The 21,055-nt window shown below is 42.4% G+C and overlaps 1 protein-coding gene across 2 annotated transcripts; it reads right to left on the reverse strand.

The window, feature by feature from the left end:
* Positions 1-6,253: 6,253 nt before the first annotated feature.
* Positions 6,254-12,731, reverse strand: LOC120452316 (protein hunchback). 2 transcript variants are annotated; one of them, XM_039636467.2, is made up of 2 exons: positions 12,233-12,731; positions 6,254-8,936 (listed from the first exon to the last, which is right to left on the reverse strand). In XM_039636467.2, the coding sequence occupies exon 2, from the start codon at positions 8,916-8,918 to the stop codon at positions 6,639-6,641; it is 2,280 nt and encodes a 759-aa protein (XP_039492401.1). In that variant the 5' UTR covers positions 8,919-8,936; positions 12,233-12,731; the 3' UTR covers positions 6,254-6,638. The 2 variants fall into 2 exon arrangements, with proteins under 2 accessions (XP_039492401.1, XP_039492403.1); XM_039636469.2 differs by lacking the exon at positions 12,233-12,731 and adding an exon at positions 9,186-9,320.
* Between the last annotated feature and the right edge of the window lie 8,324 nt (positions 12,732-21,055).

Here is a 21,055-nt window from a genome sequence, read left to right on the forward strand (position 1 = left end):
CGAAGGGCGTCAGGGGGAAAGTTCAGTGAAACGAAAGGGGTGAGTGAGTGGAAAATTTCTAGAAGGCTGTTAAAACGACATTTTTAATTTATATTCTAATTACATGATACATGTACGATTTTAGTATATGCAAGATGTTTTCATATAAGGAAACTAATCGTATGTATTTCTACATATATGATTGATTAGGTATTTTTGTAAATTTTGTCAAATAATATTTCGTTTTGAAATTATTAAATGAAAAGCAGCTGTTCCAATTAGCAACATTTGGAAACCACAGTGTAACCACCATAGAAAAATTCAAATAATGGAAAAGGGTTCACCATTGAAGCAGAAATTTTAACACCTTTTATTCAGATGTTACTCCCTTCGTTTTTGGCAAGAGCAAAAATTATTGCAATTTTTCCGGAGAAAAGCAAGAGGGAAATCAGTTCCCCTCGTTCTGAAAAGCGAAACGACATCCTTTTTGTCAACCACAATGACCAGCTGAAAAATGCAAGTAAACCAAACCCTTGGTAAATCGAAGCAGTAATTTTTGCCTCTTCACTTTGCCACATCTGAAAATTATTGATGGATGTCGGATGAGCACCTGCAGGGAAAAAGGGGGAAATAAACTGGGGGGGAAGGGCAGCTGAAAATGAGAGTGAATCATGCAATGCGATTGCCAGATGTCCTTAATCGAGGACACAAGCCAAATGGGCGGAGGGAGGCCTTTGGGCTGCCAAGAACTTGATTCCTCGGTGGACCAGTAACGGAAACTCGAGACCCATATCCGCCCATCTAGCATCTAGCATATAGCATTCAAGTGCTGACAACTTGCATCGGGAGTATCGTTTAGCACCTGTAGACCTATGATACTCGCCATATCCTTCGTCGTTCGTCGCTCGTCCTGATACTGATACATCATCTTCGGGGTCCTCTAATTGCTCACATTACACTCCATCTCGCTACAGCTGACATTTGCACTTCGAACCCGGCACAAAAGACCAATAAGTCGATTTACCCAAACCAAATAAAGAGGATTCCCAGATCCCAAATCTTTTCATAGGCACACAAAACACATGTTGCTAAAAAAGTATCTCTTACAAAAAGAAAAGTGGGAAAACTATACCTTACCTGTTTTTTATTCACATGTCGAGTTCATCCCTCAACCTCCGCAAAAAAAAAATTGAATATCGATCCATTGAAACTATTTGCCAAATGGTTCTTTCCATTTTTGTTTTCTATTCGTGTTTTTTTTTGCAACCCTCTTTGAGGTGGTGGTGGTTTGCTATCCGTACCCACCCCGCATTTCCATTTCGGGTAGTTTGGGTTTCGATTTTTTGGCTCGTTGTCAAGGAGTGTTTTTTGTGTGATATTTTTATTGGTGGTAATCGCATTTTTTGCGTGAAATTTCCTCTATTTGGATTGTGTAATAGGCGTTGCTTTGACTTCTTGGCCACAATTTGATTGGTTTTGATGGCTCCATTAGGGAGGGTTCCCTTCATTTTCACGGGTAAAATCATGAATAAAAAAGTGAATAGAGGGTCTACGTCAAATACATATGAGTTATGTGTATTTTGATTACTTGTCCATGCTAGGAAATGTGTTTGATTTTTATATCTTTAAGGTGCATTTATATGGAGTTCGTACGCTTTACGAATACAACCTATACCGATCTTTAATTTAACAAATAAGTAGCTTTTAGCGAGTTAGACATTTAATAAGATAGAATTAGCAGAGGTCGCAGAAAACGATTGTTTCCATCAATTAAAGAGTGCCCCCTGATTGAATCTTTTAGTTTACCCTTCCTGGATTTCGGACTCTCCCAGGCATCTATGATTTCACTGTTGACTTGAGGACGATGGCATCTGGTGGATGTGTTTCGAGGGCAAACAGAAAGTAAAGGATGCCAAAATCGGGAATTCAATCGAGTGGCCCGCACGAAAGGCGGCATTGTTTGTAGCAAACTGACCAAACGAGTCCAGCGGCTGGACTTTCTATAGTGCAAATATGGTATGTGGCAGGCAGGGTGCAGGACTCCCAGGACACGCGTATCGTATCTGTGCAACCCCCACACTCACACTCACACTCGCATTCACAGGCATTGAGGCACACGCTGTTGTCAACTTCCTTCTTTTTTTTCGGTCTCTTCATAACGGATGCTGGACATTATCGATGGAGTGGAATGGGATTGGGAATGGAATGGAACTCTGGATGGTATTTGGTATTGGGTATTGAGCATAGGGCATTGGGAAGCCGGAGTCCGCTTGCATATATTTTTAACCTTTTGTTGTTTTTCGTTAACTAAAGTGCCATCAGGGGCAGATGTTTTTTCCATCCCACTCGGAGTTTTTCTCCTATATCTCCTCGTATTTTTTTTGTTCTTTGTTACCCATCCATTTACATGCGGAGTGGACACGATGGACGCATTTTGTTTGCCGAACTGTAAAAATTGTTTTGTTACTTTCGCTGTTTGCTGTCGCGAGTTTTCCTTAGTTATCCGCTTTGTTTATTTCCCTATGGACCGGTGTTTCCTTCATGGATCTCCATTTCTATTCAGTTTATACGATAAACCCCACCACCACCACCAGCACCATCAACATCATTATTATCTTATAGATGTGCTCAACACGGCTTTAATTTTCTACAGTTTTGCATATTCATCAACTGATTCAGTGCAATTAGTTTTGGTTTTTGCCTTTGAATTGCATTTGGAATTTTGTGGCTGAGTGGAATTGTTCTCGACTAGAATGATTAACTATCATGGTGGGCATGCATAATGGCAGTTGAATGGCTGTTTTAGTTGGGGTTGGGCTTGCTTTTAAATGTGCATTCCTTTGAAACGTATTTAAGGATAGAACCAAAATTATAATGCTTTATCAAACTTTACGGACTCAGTAGGTCTCAGATGCATTTAGATCTGAATATCTGGTTATCGTGCACTGCACATAAAATAATATAGACTAATTTTATTAAATGATATTATAACAATAATAATTAAATAAGAACGTATGTATCTTCAGTAGTACTTCCAGTAACTCCAAAAAAGCGGCCACGCGTCTCAAAAGAAGATCTGTCGTAATTCATTGCCTTGCAAACACACATAAATTGGTCGAATGCCAAAACTCAGATGGTCAGCTCATCCTTAGTGCTCGTTAGCGGCGTTGACCACTTAAGGATTCGCTACACCCACCTCAATCTCGCAGGACGAACGCTGGTCAGCTGTTGGACGAGGTGAAAGGATGCGCTCCCTCACACTGCCATACTGGGCACAATTCCAGCGAAATGCTGTTTACAGAAATAAATTATCGGGGGTTCAACAAATCCTTAAGGTGGCTCGCACATGACGTCACGCTTGAGACATCGAAAGGATCGCCGCTCATAATTAACCCACACACAGATGCTGGCTCGGGTCTCTTGATCCGGGTACCCGGCACTGATCCCATCCCGGCCCTGGCGATTTTCATAATTAAAATGCGTAAAGTTGTGGAAAAAAGTAGCCGGAGAGTTTCGATGCCTGAATGTGGGCGCCGGCTTTTACTGATGCAATCAACAGCTCGTCGAAGGATGCTGACTTTGCGGGGGTGGATTGCTGGATTGCTAATCATTGGATCGCATCGGATCCTGCATGTGGCCATTGGACACCCCGGACGCGTTCCAATCAACCAAACACCCACAACATGTTTGTTACCCCCTGAGTAATAACGTATATACTTATATATATTTTTGGGTGAGTGGAAACCCTTGTTAACCCCTTTCCCCTTTTCAATATTTGCTATTTTGGTTTTCTGTTATTTTTAGTGGCACTGCCGCTAAAAATGGCCACCGAATCGTGCACCGTTGGAACCAAAAACTCAATCCGTAACCCACACCAAAATCCGTATCACATCCCCATCCCAAAATGGCGAAGTCGGGGTGGTGGTTAAACATAAATACCCTATTTATGGCGTTGCTTAGCCCTGTGGGATATATGTACATGTGCCCAAGCGACTATTATTTATACATACACTGAGGAAAAATAAATGAAAGTCGTTTAATGTAGCAATACCACTAGGTCACAGACCCTTTAACGTAAAGTAATAATCAAATTTCCAATGAATATTCTAATTTCTAATATATTTAAGCTTCAATTCCTCAAAACTATGTAATCTATGTTTGTCTTAAAAACTTCTTATATATTTATGTTTTTTCTATATATTAAAAAATAATTGTTTTAATTTCCAAGTGCACATAATTCTCTAGACTTAGCTTTCATTGATAATTGCCGATTGAGTTGGGGCAGTGGTAAAAGCCCAAAATATGTATTGTGAAAGCGTGCCATACGCGTGTCCTGCTGATCAATCGGAGTTGGGGGGTCAAAGGTGAGTCAATAGCTGGGAAAGGTGGATGGCGAAGGCAGCTGCTCCGAGAACATATGACAAGGGACCCTAACAGGACCAAAATTACACCTTTCAAATGGTCAGCAGACGGGCAATTGAACTATTTGAAGAACTCCCAGGACACAAAGTGGCCAGGACTCGCCGCTTCACCTCCACCCACACTTCTGCTACATTTTTTTTTTGGCTATTCGCAAACAATGAAACAGAAAGAAAAAAAGATGCTACAAAGCCACAAGCTGAGATAAGAGGCCAGGAACAAAACCAGAAACTAGGGATCGTTAGCTCAGATGAGGACAATGCGGCAGGGACTCCTTCCTCGATAAACATCTTTCGCTTGCGGCGGCCACAAGCCAAGAGTTCATCCGGTACAAAGGGCAAATGGCCAACTTAACTTCGCTCAAATGAGCAAGGATCTGCAGATCCTTCTGGCTCTGGCTTTAATCTAAGGGGATATGCAAAATCTAATTTGCGATAAGATCAGAGGACTTAAATCATCCTCACCCTTGACTCCGATCGAAATTAATTTCAGCCATAAATATCAATTATTGGAAAGTTTTTAATGAGGAAAAACGGCATTTAAATGAAATTTACATGGAATTAATATCAAGAGAAGTGCATTCCTTCGGCATGTACGTATTCAACCACCAATCAGAAGCATCCCGGGGAAAACTATTTTTATAGTACCGAGTTTCCACTCGAGACCCGAAAATCGATGGAATTTCCCCTTGTCCACGCGCCATTTGGCTGAAGTGCGTTCGACGCATGCGCGCCAACCCCAAGACTCCGAAGATCGATCCCAAGTGATCCCAAGTGTTGCCGGATCCCAGAAGGAGACGCCTTGCTGCGTCATCTTCCTGCCACTCCTCCGACTCCTCCAACTCCTCCAGCCTCCAGCGCGTGCTCATGAGTTTTTCATTATTATATAATGCCCCTCTCATATGCAATGCGAATTGTGCGTTTTCACGCAAAACGTCAATAATCCATCAAAATTCTGTGCATAGAAATGTGAAGAAAGAAAGCAGAATATTGTCCAATTTGTTGGGTTGCGCCCGCACACAAATTCTGTTGTATATTATTCCTTTTTCCTTTTCATCTAACAACTTGGGTATTTAGCACATGATGGAGCAGTTCTTCAATTGAAAAGATGAAACATACTTACATTCTTTTCCCAATATATTCAGTTGCTTTTTTGGTGGGGTGATCGGTTGCCATAAATCATGTTTAAAGATCGCGTGTCGACAGTTCCATTGGTCAGTTATTGGGCATATGGTTGGGTCAGGGTTACATTATAATATGCTGGGGTTCAGTATTTATATGCGGAAATGGTCAAAGTTAGAGGAATCCCCAGGATAATGAGTTTTCATAGTAAGCAGATAAGCAGATACCATATCGAAAACACCATATATAATAATATCTTCATCTTTATTATGTTAATGCATAAAAACATTTCGTGGGCAAATCTTAGACTAGTTTAATTCACTTAAAAAGGGATCTATTAAGGATTACACTGGGCGCACATCTTAAGTCTCGAAATTCGTTTCATGAACTCGACTTAGATTTTATGGGTTAAATACTAATTTTGATCCGTTGCTCAGATTTTGTGCATCTCAGCTACTCATTAAAAATCTCTAAATTTGTACTTCTTCGTTCGTCAGTTTCAGTTGCATCGAAAATATTGTCATTATTGCCAAAAGGTTAACAAAATAAAAGTAAAAACTTGCGAAATTATATTGAATAAATTGTATTTATTTGATTTGATTTCGTTCGATTCGAATTCGCTTTCAACTAACAAAATACTGAGAGAATATCAGAGAAAGAACTGAGTGTTATGTGTTATGTATATATAGGTTAAATAAGACTAAATAATTATTTTATAAAACATACTCATTATATATATGTTATAAACTATATTTTATTAATTTGACTTTGGACTGTTGGTATCGTTTGCTCGTTTCGCTTGACTCGACTTACAAATTAGATTTAACTTAGGTTTACGCTTCTCCATGCATTTATGATAGTTTTTAAACCGTTTTCAGGGTTTTTAGTCGATTTCGAAAATACAAGAGAGTTTAGAGACAGATTGAAAGGTGGCTACAGTTCGATACAGTTAGGATAGTTAGATAAACTTAGGTCTAGAATTAGCGGCTTAATTGGCTTATGTACAATTTTCGACAACAAAATAATGTTTGGAAAACTTATGCTACGAATATATACAATTCTGGACAACGATTATGTGATAATAGTGATAAATAATAATAACAAGGTGAATGAGGGGACTTAGGAGTGAGCATTCCTGGCCATGTGGACGAAGAGGCCGACGGGTCCGTCGCACTTCTCGCCGCACATGTTGCACTTGAACACATCGTCGCAGCTGTGGTAGCCCATGTGGATAGTGTAGAGCACGGCGTCCTTGAAGAAGATATCACAGTACTTGCACTCGTAGATGGCGCCCGCCGCCGCCGGCGTTCCGGATGGAGGAGCTGCAGCCGCTGAGGAGGTACCATTGCTGCTGGAATTGCTGCTGCTGTTGCCGTTGCTACTGGCATTGGAGCTGTTCCCTGAGCTGGACGCCGTGGAACTGGCACTGGTATTGGCCTGCGGCACATGGGCCGTCTCCATGGACTCATCCGCCGAGCTGGTTCCCGAGCAGTGATCCTCAGGCATGGGCTTGCGGCCGGCAATGGGCGAGGATGCAGTGGGCATGGGTGTGCTGGGTACTTTGAGTTGCTCGGGAGAGGTCATGGCCTCCGATCGCAGTTGAAGCAGAGTGTCCAGCTTGAGGACGCGTCCCTTGCGCCTCGAGGCATTCGAGCTACTCATCAGTGGCGTGGCCTCCTCCTCCACCTTGAGATTCATGGCGAGCGGTTGCTGCGGTTGTTGCTGCTGCTGGTGCTGGTCATCCTCCTTCACCGGCGTTCCTTGGGACAGATCCATGGCGGAGTCCACCGACTTGCGTTCGTACTCATCGTCCTGCTCCTCCTCTTCATTGTCGCTCTGCTGCTGGTTCTGTTGCTGCAGTTGCTCTCGCATTCGTGGCGACAATTGGGCCAAGACAGCGGCCTGCTGCTGGGCAGCCAGCATCTGGAGATTGAGGTTCCAGTAGGGGAAGAAGGCCATGTTGCGGTTCTGCTGCAGAAGGCTGGCCAGAGGAGGCAGAAGATTGGCTGGACTTGGCAAGCTGGGCGTCTGTTCCACGCTGGCCACACTCTTGGCGGGTGAGGCGGGCAGCGGGAGCACTGGAGATGCCGCCGGAGGAGCAGAGTTGCTTTGAACCAGGGGGAATCCTTGCAGGGCAGCACTCAGCTGAGAAGTGGCTGGTTGAGCTGGCTGGGATTGCTGTTGCTGCGGAGCGACAGCTGCAACATTTGGCTTCCGGCTGCCGCTGCCACTTCCTCCACTGGCAATTGGTCCACCATTCTTGCTCTTCGGCCCACGACGCGTGCCGTAGACATCGATGACCAGCGAGGGATTCGGAGTGCCATCCTCATCCAAAACCATGCCGGGCTTGTGGCCATACTTGCGCAGATGCAGCTTGAAGCTGTGGCAATACTTGGTGGCGTAATCACAATCCGCACAACGGTACTGATACACGGAACTGTGCGACTTGCGGTGCGAGTTCAACATGGATTTGTTGACACACGTGTAGCTGCATTTGTCGCACTGGAAGGGCTTTTGGTTCTTGTGCTTCCGGATGTGGTACTCCAAGTGGTGCTTGAACTCGGTGACAAACGGGCACTTCGGGCACTGCAGGATCTTGTCGGGTTTCATGTGGGTGCGAGTGTGGGCCCAAAAGTCCACCTTGGTGATGGCCACCACGCCGCAAGTCTTGCACTTGTAGTTCTTCATCTTGCCGTGCGAATTGTAGATGGGCATTCGGATGTTGGTATCATCGTCCTCGGACTCGGCCATGTACTTCATGTCCTCGCTGGAGTTGGACATCTGATCGTGCTCCTTCTCGGGCTCAATATTCGATTGACTCGACTTGGCCGGCGACTTGGGCGGTGTGACATCCATGGGCGGTGTAAGCGCCTGCAATTTCTCACTGCTGCCGGTGGCAACTGCAACGGGGGCAACTGTGGAGGCGGATGTGGGCGTGGGCTGCGGACTGGGACGCAGATTTCCGCCATAGAAGTGCTGCATGGGATTGGGCAGACCAGGTGGCGTCAGCGGATTGAAGCCACCCATCAGATGGTGATGGTGATGATGTTGCTGCTGGGCTGCCTGGAAATGCTGCTGGTACTGCTGCTGCTGCAGCAACTGTTGCTGCAAGCTGGCATCGTAGTGCTGCAGGCTGTTCTGATCGTTTTGGCTGGGGGAGGGGGTCATGGCGCATAGGGTATCCATGGGCTGCTGCTGATGCTGCTGCTGTTGCTGCTGCTTAAGGAACTGTTCCAGGTGATTGGTCGAGGGAATGGGCGATTGGCGCGGACTGCTGGCCACGCTATTCCCATCGAGATGATGACCCGGCTCCTGTTTGATATTGGCCGCGAACATGCTGTTGTACCAGGCGTTGTGCTGCTCGTAGTTGGTCGTGGCTGTCGTCTCCCAGTTCTGCATCTTGGCGGCGCTAGACGGCTGTAATGCGAAAAAACAGAGAGAGTGGGGTTAGTGGCTATATTCATTCACTGCGCCTGCGTCGAGTTTTTTCCTCTTTTTTCGCTTGTTTTTCATTTTATTTTTCCTCGTTTTTCTTTTTTTTTGTGCTTGCCACACCACCCCTAACAAAAAATATGCCAGGGGTGGTTGGGCACCCACCCTCTGAAGGGGATTTGAGTGATTTTGTGAACAAAATGGAGACACTGGATAATGGCTACAATATCCTACCGTTTCGTGGCCGCTCAGTGCGTTTGATTGCGATTGTATCGAAGTATATTCCAAATTGGTCGCGTTTTTCGTAAGGACTTGCAAGGATATTGCTGCTGCTGCTACTGATGCTGCTGCTGTGTTTTCGCTGCGGTAACAAACTCGTGACTGACTGAACAATTGCAACAGACATTAGTTTATATATCGCTCAGGTAGACGGGCGCACGCGTCAAGGGATTAGATGGGCAGAGGTGACGGGAAGTCAGGTACAGGTCGCGGATCGGGAATCGAGGATCGCGGATCACGGATCGCGGATTGAGGATTGCGCTCTTGATCCATTCTGGATTAGAGCAGAAACAAAAAATTACGCGCACTTGGATTTGGATGATCCGGGAGCTTAGCGGATGGCCAGCTTAGCAGCGAGCTGCGAATTTTCCCTCGGTTTTCTATGGGGATTAAGTTGGGCTGGAGAAGTAGGCAGCAAACGAGGGCAGTTTCGTAGTTAATAATAAAAAGTGAAAAAGGATTGCGGGATTTAACTAAATTAACGGATCAGAAGTGCTAACACCTGCGGGAAAACTCTAAGGACTAACAAATATGTACCATGACTGACTAAACTATATGCAATATCATAAATTCTTTTTTAGAAATCCATATATAATAATATTTGCTGTATAATTATTACACATTTTTCCACTTAACTTTTTATATAATTCCACCCATTGAAAACAATTTTGAGTGAAAAACATTTTCCTGACAACAATTTTCCGCTAGACAGTTCACTTTGATTTGCGTAGTTCTTCAAATAATTCTCGCATTTAAATTGCTTGTTCTACTGCAGTTGCCTACTTTTTTTGAATTTCCAATTTCACGCTGAAAAATTGTGCAGTTTCTGCATTTTTGGCCAATTGTTTGTGCTTTTAAGTAAATATTATTAAAAACGCAAAACGAGTATGGGGCATATACGGAATATTATTATGGGAATGGGATGGTGCTGTGCTATCTGGCAGCTGAAATATCTACAATACTTGGGCATAATTGATGGTTCAGGAAACAGAAAGTGCACACAAAATGAAGCTTAGCATATTTATTTAAATTCGCTTTTGTGGATATTTTTAAAGAAAGCCAAAATTAATTGCTGTGCCACTGTGTGCGTGTGTGAGTGTGCAAGTGTGTGCAGTATGAAACAAAGAGAATTTTCGCCTTTCGTCTGGGCTTTTTTGTGCCATGCCCAACAACAGCAACAAAGCCAAACTAAAGGCCAAGTGTAAAATTAATATTACGCCGGGCAGGGGCGTGGGCCAAGGGGCGAAGTGGGGAATGTAGTGGAGCAGTGGGGGCTGGTGGGGTCGGCCACAACGAGTGCAGCCAGGCAACCGAAACTGCAAAAGTAAACTAAACATGTGCTAGTCGTTTTTGGTGCGCCCCCCACCACCCCAACACCGCCCCCTTTTTACCCCTCTAAAAATATCATGAAAATGGCAAAAATGGAAAAATTCGCAAACGCAGAAAATGCGCCACACAAAAAATGTTTTTGTTGAAAAATCCGTACAAAAAGCAAGCCAAGAGCAGGATATGCCTGCAAACAAACGAATATATCATTGGTATATAGAATAAACATATGTACATACATACATATATGCATATGAATTTGCAGTCGTTTTGTTGTTGGCTTAGAACAACTTGTTGTTGTGCCTGGTGAAATGCATCTTTTTTTTTGGAGCTGCATTCGTTTAGGGAAAACTGCACTGCTGCTGAAGTGATTCAATGTCATTTGGGGTTTATAAATATATCCCGTATAATATGTGCATATTTATTTTTATGCGCCTAACAAAGCCCCATTTGTTTGATTTGCGCTCGGTTCTTTTTGTCAGCAAACATTAAAACTGTCGGACTGACAATCAATTCTACAAAAGTATCTTGCCCACGATGATGGGGATACTAAAAAAGCCCCGACAACGACCGTCGCATAGGTGTATTTAATATATTCGAAATGCATTTTGGCAAGTGCCAAACTATTTGCCATTAAAAAATTGCCACGTTGACTTTGAATTATAGTTCGATGTCTAAATTTAAATTATTAAAAAAGAAAAGTCGAAAATGCATTTGCCGAAAGAAGAGCGAAAAGAAATGCTAAAAATTGATGGGGTTATTTGGGAGGGGCGGCGCAGGAAGGCGAAAAAAAACAACATGAAAGTCGACATGTAAACAAATAAAATTAGCTGTCAGGCGTATAGGGGGGCGTGGCCAGGGGCGGTGTTTAGGCGGGGTGAATGGAGGTGGTGGGGGGCTTGGGGTTGGATATACGCTGCAGTTCTGGGCAAAAACAGACAGCGCGGGCAAAAAACAAGTTCACCCGAAGATCGGCCAAAAGCCAGACAGATTTTAAAATATTGTTTTAGAATTTTTGCCGTTTGCATTTTTAGCAAATGATTTACCACTGCCTATGTATGTGTGTGTTTGTGCCTGTGAGTGTGTGTGAGCTCTCTTGTTTGTGTTAGACAGTAAAAGAAGCACTCGATTACAAACAACAAGAAGAGAAGGCAGAAGTGCAGAAAGTAGAAGAAAGTTGAGTACTTGGGATTAAAGGTGATTATACTCGTAACCAAGAATAAGCAAAATGCTTATCAGTTATCAGATTAGCCTGAATAAATAAAATAAAATGCATGAAGCAGAGTGCATAATGGCAAATAACAGAACTTTCAAAATCCGTGTCTTTTGTAAGGCAGCTATTTTGAAAAGCTATCGCAAAATCTATAACAACTAATTGAAATAATATTTTATATATTCAGAATGTGTATTCTAAAATTGAGCTTCAAACTGTTTTATTGAAACTGTTATATAAAAGTTTCATAGTACATTTGTAAATCCTCTAGAAAACTGTGTATATTACTGGATACCCCAACAATTTGGCATTTGCTCCCGCAAATGCAATTTGTTGTTCTTGTTTATTTGTTTATCCGCGGAAAGCTTTTGCGAATTCCCACCTCCATGTGTTTTTTACGATTTATTGGAGGTCGAATGCACATGTAAAACTAGGATACTGGATGGTACGCCCATTTACTTACCTTGTAGACAGTCCAAGTGCAATTCTCCGGGAGAATTTGGAAACGGGAACCGGGAACGGAAGTTTTCGCTTTTCGCTCGCGGATTCTCTTTTTCCCACTCTCTCGCTTCACCGCGGCACGGTTACCGTTAGACCAACACGCACAGTGCGTGCGAGGGGGAGCGACGATGTGGGGGCTCCTTGCTCTTCGCTTTTGTCTATTTTTTGGGCCTCGCTTTTTAGCTTGCTTTTGTGCTTTCTTTTTCGCGGAATTCGCGCATGTGCGGGAAGTGGTCTTTGCCAAAAAATATAAGTTTTCGGTACAAGAGTCTTTTTCGCAACTTGTTTTCTTTTGGCACACACACGAAGTTTAATTGTATTTATTGGCAATATTTGTTTTGATAGCAGTTACGTTTCGTCCTTTGGTTGTTTGGTTATTTTTGTGTTTCAGTGGCTGCCTGTCAATGCTGGCGACTTTCGTTTTCGGGACTCGGAGCACTACTAACTAAACTCGCGCTCAGCGGGCTCTTCTAATAGTTGAAAATCTGCTCCTCGCAGCACTGCACTCGCCAAAAAAGAACTCAAATCTAAAATCTCAATTGCAAAGCAAAAACAAATGCCAGAAGTGCAACAACACAAAGGCGCACGAGAGCCGTTACACGGAGCAGCAGAAACTGAATTGAGAGAGCAGGCGGAGAGCATCGTAACGAAACTCACTCAAAACGGACACGGATGCTAGCTGTAAATCTGAGTGACTTTCCCCATCCCCCAAACGGCAGTAAGCAAACAGCATCCCCGTCATGGCATTGGCGTTCGCTCTTTCACTCACTCACCCACTCTCTCTCGCTCATTGTATCCTTTTGCATTTTCTGGCGCTGCATTTTGGCCGATTGCAGCTGCCTTTTTGGCTCTTTGCCGTTTTTTGGCATCTCCGCTTCACTATTGATTATTGATTTCTGGCCCAAAAGTGAGAGAGCGGAAATGGTGGAGGTTGGGTGGTTGGGTGGTTGGGGGCGCCTTCGCCAATTGTTTTTTGGGCAACTTTAAGCCCAGACACATTAACAACTTAGCCAACTGCAATTTGGCCGATGGAAAGTTTGGGCAGAGAAGATTCCTTGTTGCTTTAACACATTTTCCTGTTGCTGTGCGTGTTAACTTAATTTGAGCAAAGCTTTGGCACAATTAGCATCCGAAATTCAAAATCTCCCTTAGGTTGTTTGTGCATAATGGGTGTATTTCGCCTTTTTAAGCTTATTTCGGTAAATGTATCTTTGTTGGCTTGACAAGCATAATGGTTAGCAATCAATGTTTATCATTTATAGTATCACTCGGTTTCGAACCATTATTTACCCAAGCAGAAGGTTCGCTTTAAGCATGATAAATTAGTTGTGATTTAAACATTTGAAACTATTATTGTATATATAGTATACCAAGTATAACATATTATTTGTACGGATCAGCGTTCTTCTAAAGAAAACATATGCATAAGCATATACATACATACAAATTCATAATTAAGTTCGAAATTTATGTGCCGCTGGCTATTTTATTCAAAGTCCTGTTTATGTTTATGTGCGATATTTTGACTAAAACTAAAGTGGAACGGGGGGCAAATTAGGGCGTTGGCAGGGGGTGGGGAAAATGTAAAAGCAATATTTACAAAACAACATAGCAAACAAAACGCCGCCGGAATGCAAATTACACAAGTTGCTCTCACATATCCAGTGGAATATGTGCCAAAAGGACGACACCGGGAACAGGTAGTGCTCGGCATAGAGACCTGCCATTGACGTTGACATGGCAAACCGGATTACGAACTGCAACCGGACTTAGCGGAGAAAGGATTAAAGGACAAGGACGCGAGTGGCTACCTGAATCGGCCCGCCCAGTTCATTAATCCGCGCATCCGAAGAAGTGCGACTCGAACTAGAGTGATGTGGATTTAAAAGCGATTTAAAAGTTGGCCCGCCGTACGGCTGCACAGGACATAATCCAACATTACGCAGTACCCAGGATCACGCAGGATCAGCGCCGTTGATCCGGAGGATCCAGTTAGTCCCGAGCGATTAGCGTTCGCTGATCAGCCCGATTAGCGTTGCTTAGGCGGGCGGGTGTGGATCCTACCCAGGATCCTTACCTTCGGAAAGTTATGTAAAGTTGAAGTTAAGGACATAACAAATAATCCCAAGGACCGTCACGCTTGACCTTTTAATTGATGAGCTGTGATACACATACGAGTATGTACCTATCTGTGATCGGGACAAACACAAACATGCTGATGATCATGATCGTCTAATTGCCGAAAGTCCATGCCACGTATGCAAATGATCCTTATCCTTAACCTTTGGCCTGCCGCTGTCTCAACAGAATATCCTTTGAGGGGAAGATTGGGCAGATCAACAGGGCGGATCCGCACATCTTTATCTCCTGATCTTCGCATCTCACAGATATGCAAATGTATCTCTAAGATGTGCAGCCAAGCGCTTGGGATTTTGTGGTTGACCGATTCGCCCCTCGAGTGCGTATCTCATTAGGATCCCTTTTTTGTGTTTTGATTTGGCGCACTCTTCTGCTGACCTTTGTCCTGGCGGCCTGTTGAGATATCACCTTGAGTTCGTAAGCTGATTTCATGCCAAGGATGATTTGCCATTTTACTTCAGGTTTTTTCCCTTCTGAAGGGGATCCTCTTTTTTCGGCTGTTTTGGTTCGTGTGGTTATTGTACGGCGATTTGGCTCTTTGATCTTAAGTGCAAATTGGTTTGGCCACACAATTACTTAGATTTATGCGCTACTGTTGAGTAGAGTGCACTTCTAGAATAGTTTTGCAAGCTGATTTAAAAAAGGTGCTATTATATATATAATATAAATATTTCTATATCGAAGCAATTTAATACCTATCAACAAGGTCATTATAGTCTCTCAACAAACGACGTGAGTTTTTTTTTTTCAAACATGTGAAAAAGGATAGTTTGGAAAGAAAAGAGAAGTGCGTTTTAAATGAATGTTTGATATTTTTTGAAAACCTATATCCTTCCTAACAAAAACCAAATAGTTCTGCGTCCCTTAGGTAGCAAAAAACACTTGCTTTGTGCAAAATTCGCCGGCGAATGTAGCAGGGATTTGCTACATTCGCTGGCGAATTTTGCACACTTCTAAAGCATGTCGAACCCTTAGGAAGCCGCAAAAATTAGCATTTCGCATAAATCAGATGCGAAAAGTGCTCGCGCGTTACGCCCACGAAAATGGGACGAAAGCGTGAGGGTTGGGTGAAAATTCCGCCGAAATGTTATGGTAAACAGGACGGACTGTGGACGGGCGTTTGGCCAACATCCGTAAATCCTTTTTTAGCACGAAAAACCGAAGGATTAAAAAAGGAAACTAGAGCATAGGTCCCGGGGACAGGGCGAATAGTTGCTCTAATTTTCATTGTCCGCCTTAATGGTTACGCCGTAAAATTGGCTATGCGGCCAAACAAAAGTGCGAAGGACGACGGCAGGACACGCAGGACAATCGTCTGGTGGATTTCCAGTCGACACGCCACGAGATTTTATGAAGGGCGACTCGCTTTGCATGTTGTTCTATAGATTTCGCTTCGGTCCCGTTTGGTTTTGCTCAGGTAAAACCTTCGATTAACAATGAAAGTAGCTGGAAAATCGCGAGAAACTTCTAAACATACACAGGGATACAATATCCATGAGTCTAATGGTCATTAGAGCGGATCGCTCTACATACAATTGTACCAGCAATCGTGTTTGAAGCTTAAAAAACGTCGCAAAAAACACACTTCCGCGTAAGGCATCCCATTTCTGTGGGCGATCGTAAAATATTTAGTTTTTTATGACCAACAGTGGTGTAGGCAGGTAGCTGGCTGCCGTTTTTTGTGCGCGACCTCAACCCTTTCACCCATTAAGAAAAAATCGCATCCTGTGAGTGTCCTTGCCAGTTTCCCTCGAAACGGCCCACAGTTTGTGTGCTTTGCGTTTTCTCTTCTCTTTTTGTTTCCAGCTAATGTCGGCGTCATTGTGTTCTTTATGACGCCTCGGTTGTTTCTTTTTTATGGTGTCCTTTTGTCCTGTGAGCCTCATTGCACGGCCAAATCCCTACTTCCTCAACCCTTTGGCATACGAGAAAGTTGCTCACCGGAGAACGGGTTAAGCGAAAAACTCCATTGCACTTTTTACAAGCCGCGATCTTCTTGGAATTGTTTTTGGTCATTAGGCGAAAGGGTTAAGTTCGATGTTGGCTCGGTGGGTTTATTGGGTGAATTCAATGGGTTAAGGCGAGTGAAGAAGGGTTATACTGTTTTCACATTTTACTACTTGGAAAGTACTGAAAAACTTGTAGAAAATCTTATCCAGTTCGTTTCGAAGCAATATATTAATTTATGAATATGAACGTGAAACCCGAAAGTGACATGTATTCTAAGGTCCTTAAAAATATTCATAGCCTATCAAGTTGTATTAAAAAGAAAAATTTAAGTTTTTATATTACTTTTAAAGTATTTTTATGATTTTTAAACGAGGAAACAAATATTAGTGTTTAAAACCATATTTTAAGTCCGTGAATTACTCATGACATTCTGAATAATGTGAACACAATTTTATAATTCCATTGTCAAACATAAAGGCCGTTTAATAAAATGAAGACTTAGTACAGAAAGAAAAATCATTTTAATGTACAATCCGTTAGTAACGGTCCTGGAAAATTCTTGAAAATCCCACAAATTATATGCGATCCTTATGGCCGAACATTTGGCGCGATTACATTCGTAATTCGCTGGAAATTAAGGCCACTAAGTCGCCAGCGAAATGCATTCGGACATTGGGCATTGGACATTGGACAAATGTAAAAAGGACTTTTCAGCCAGAGCCATGTCCATTGTTGAGCGTCCGGAGGATCTGAAAACCAAACCCAAACCAAATCCCAAGCTTAGGCAATCGGCATTGGGAAATAAGCGCCAAATATTCGAGCACCCACCCCAGAGATCCTTGGACGCAGGACGATGTGCCGTCTAATCAGTCCACATTTTCACACTTTCGTGACCCCTGCGGCGCTACAGATGCGGCGATCGGGGGTTGGCCATTGGCTATTGGCCATTGGTCAGGATAAAACAAAGTAGAGTAAAAATAAAATAAAAATAAAAATATATATAATGAAATTGGGAACGCGCGCCAGCGTTCTGATCCTGACCCCTTGTCAGCGTCAGCCAGAGGTTAAAATTAATGCGAATACTGTGGATATGTGGATGTGCGGATGTGTGGATGTGCGGGGGGAGAAATTGCATCAATTCGGGGTCACGGCTAAGACGCCTTAAGGAGAGCTGCCAGTTCACAGGGCACATAGGGGTGGCTAGGATCAAATTTATGGCTCGACATTGAAAACTGTAACAGTCGAGCGAAGGATTTTTGCAGCTCGCCGAAATTTGCGCTCCATTGTTTAGCATGTTGTGAAAAATGGTTCGATTTGGTACGAAAATTGTTTGGAGGTGGGGTCATTCCGGGTTAGAGCGATTTTAATTGACCATTGGGTGACCCTCACCCGTAACCGGCGGTCGCCTGACCTTTTTCCGTCTTCACATTTGCGAATGCTGGGTCGCTACGCATTTAAATAATTTTTCATTGCCAGCCAGGTTTGTTTTTATTGCAAATGGCATTTAATTGTTGACCCCTGAGTTTCCCACTCGAGCCAACTGCAAAATGTAACGTATTTCTCGTCAACGGCAGCTGGAAAATGCTGCTCATTTTCCTGCCCAACTCGAAGCTTCCACTCCCTCTCTCTTTCTCTTTATATCCATCTTTCTCTGGCCGGACCAAAAAGAATTAGCTAATGGCCGAGGCTCTTTTGCGGAAAATGTTGGTAATGGCCCCGGCAAAACTAAGCCGGAAAACGTACGGCCCAAATGCGAATAAAAAATTGAACTTCTTACGATAAATATGCGAGCCTATTAGTCGCACAGTCAACGCCATGCCAAGCTGCCAAGCCAGAACAGAACCATGGTCAGAACATGGGCAGCAGGCTTTTAGGCCAGGCCAAAAGCCTATGTCAAGCGCTGAATAAGTAATTCTTTTTCTAAGATTGCGGCCATCAGGACGATGGCCAGGACTCGTCGTCTCGGCCAAGGTGTGGGCGCCAAGAACAAAAGGCATAAAACGTTAGCACGGATAAACAGGTTGCGAGAGGACAAAGCAGAATATTTTATTTTCTAATGAATGCGTTGAAATGCCAGTATCCGGATTTATTTTGGCAGCCCCACCGTTCCTTGCTTGAAGGATACCCTGTAATACTTAAGGATACCAAAGCTCAACATGTAAATATTTTATTATACAAATTCAAATTTACACTTAAGTATAACTTATCTTAATTGTGATATATTTGCCATATATGAGATTTATTCTTCTAAGATCTGCTCCCCAGTCTTTTCTCGCATTATTGTTATTTCCCAGCCAACCCCCCAAATAGCTCGTATTTCTGCATCCCCCAAGAAAAAAAAGAGGCTGCATTAACACTAGGACCCATTCCCCACATAATCCCTCAAATGGGGATTTCTCGTATCCCCAGCATTTTCCTGGCTCACCGTTAGAGTGTAAACACCACTGTCATTTATTTTCGTATTATCATAATGAGGAGTCGTATATTTTTATGTGAATTTCTTGCTTTTTGTGCCAGAAACATTCACCAGCAAAAACCAACCACCCAAGGGGGAGTTTGCCACCCCCTCACATGTCACTCACTTTTCGCATGTGTGTTGTGTGTGGCTGTGTGCGCGTGTGTGTGTAAAAAAGGCACCCAAGCAAAAATAAAAGTAAAACACAAAAACAGTTTCGCATTGGCAATTTGGTTTTGTTGTTGTTAAATTATCACCCAGTTCGAAGCCATATAGAAACCATATATCCACCCCAAGTGGCGTGGCTAGACTATTTAAGCATCCACCCACCAAGCAACTCAATCCCAAAATCTTCTGCAGGGGCGTAGGAATTTATATACAGATTCTTTAATCAAATTATGTATGTATATTTAATTTAACAAATTATTTATATAATATTATATGAATACATATTTTATGGTTTATCACGTTAAACAAAATTACGAAAAAGGCATGTTTAATAATTTCAGCAAATACATAAACATCTGATTTAAATATATGTCTTAGATATAATTGAAATTATGACCCCCTTTGCCTGAGACTCTGATGAGTTTTCCGTACAATCTTCGATGTTCGACTTGTAAGAAACTTATTTGTCGTTGTGTTGACTTCATCACGTGTGAAAATTCCTCCATTAGTTGAATAAAACGTAGTAGCTTAAAATATAATTTAATAATACCAATGTTTTTTTTTTCGTTTTATATTCGCAGTTGTATTCGAAATATTCTACGCATCATTTTCCCCGCTTTTTTTCTTTGTTCCATTGCTAATCGCTTATCAGCAAATAAACTTCCAGTCCCCCGTTTAGGAAAATTAAGTTGTGTGGAAAGTGATCAAATAAGCTAAAGATCAATAAATATTTGTTTGAGAATAAAAAATGCAAATATGTGTATGCTGAATTGTGACGGCCTCTGTTTGCTCGCACTGATAAAAATGTTTTGATGTGTTTGCCCAATTGGTCAGTCAACTTTTTGTTCTCAATGGAAAATTTCGGAAAATCAGTGCAGATAGTAAGCAAAAGATGAACTGTAATCTCAAGGAAAATTCTGGTTATCAAACCGTTCATGCATATTTAGTTAAAAGATTGTGCATTGCAAATAATGAAGACCATTATTTATATTTCTGAAGGTAGCGTTTGAATTTTTAACGATGTATATACTTATAGTACCTTTATTCAAAATATGATATTTTACACATGTATTACAACAAAGTTTTAACATTAAAAATGGTTAGGTTTCTAAACATGTAAAACTTAGCCCAATTTACTAACGAAGCCCATGGCTTTAAACATGATTTCCTTTGAAAAGTTAATTTTTTATGGCCAATGAGTTTGGCAAAAATCATTGCATACTTTTTCGGGCTAAATAACAAAGCCTGCGTCAGCCAATAAAATCCCACGAGCATCGCCATTTCTATCAGCAGCCACACAAAAACTAATTCCACATAATGGGCCAATCTACATAAAAAATCGCTCGTTTGCTGGATGGAATCCCCCCACCCTTCCTCCTTCGTCCTCAATGGCCGTCAAAAAATCGATGGGCGGAATGGGAATGAGTCACTGAATCGGCCGCCCCCCGCATAAATTTCCAAATAATGTAATGCTAAAAAAAATCCACACTTGTGTGCGAGCGAGACGGACTGAATGGGCGAAATTGGGGGAGGGAATAGAGTTCGAAATCATGAACCATACAAAATGAAAATCCACCCTCGAAAAAAGTTGCCAACGTTTTTTCCGTTCGTTTTTATTTTGTTTTCTTTGCTTCCCCTTTGTTTTGCTTAAGTGGGCAAAAAAGAAGAGCGCAAAAAGCATTGAGTGGGTGAGTTTCTGCATGCGTGTGTGTGTGAGGGTGGGTGAACGTATTTATCTGTGTGTGTATGTGTGCTTGTGAGTTGGCAATGGTGGTACACAATGAAATAAAATGAAAAAAAAAATTTTTTTTAATTCCTCTTAAACAGTAAGTGATGGTATATATGTATATGTATATATCTAATAAATAAAAGGTAGTTGTTTTAAAACATTCACATTATACAGTTAAATATAACATATTTTTATTAAGGGGTATACATTTGTTTCATTTTCGAAATGCAGTACCCATTTTTCTAGGTGCAGCATTTGGTTGATTCCCAAAGATTGTTTCGCTTTGTTTGCAAAACAATCAAAAGCGAACGTAGTCGCCATGTTCATTCCGAGTTTTCCCCGCT

This window comes from Drosophila santomea, chromosome 3R (genome assembly GCF_016746245.2).
Source record: "Drosophila santomea strain STO CAGO 1482 chromosome 3R, Prin_Dsan_1.1, whole genome shotgun sequence".
In the NCBI taxonomy this organism is placed as follows: Eukaryota; Metazoa; Arthropoda; class Insecta; order Diptera; family Drosophilidae; genus Drosophila; species Drosophila santomea.

Bases quoted from the DNA above. Each gene is read 5' to 3' on its own strand.
- LOC120452316 (XM_039636467.2), bottom strand. From the start codon at position 8,918: ATGCAGAACTGGGAGACGACAGCCACGACCAACTACGAGCAGCACAAC.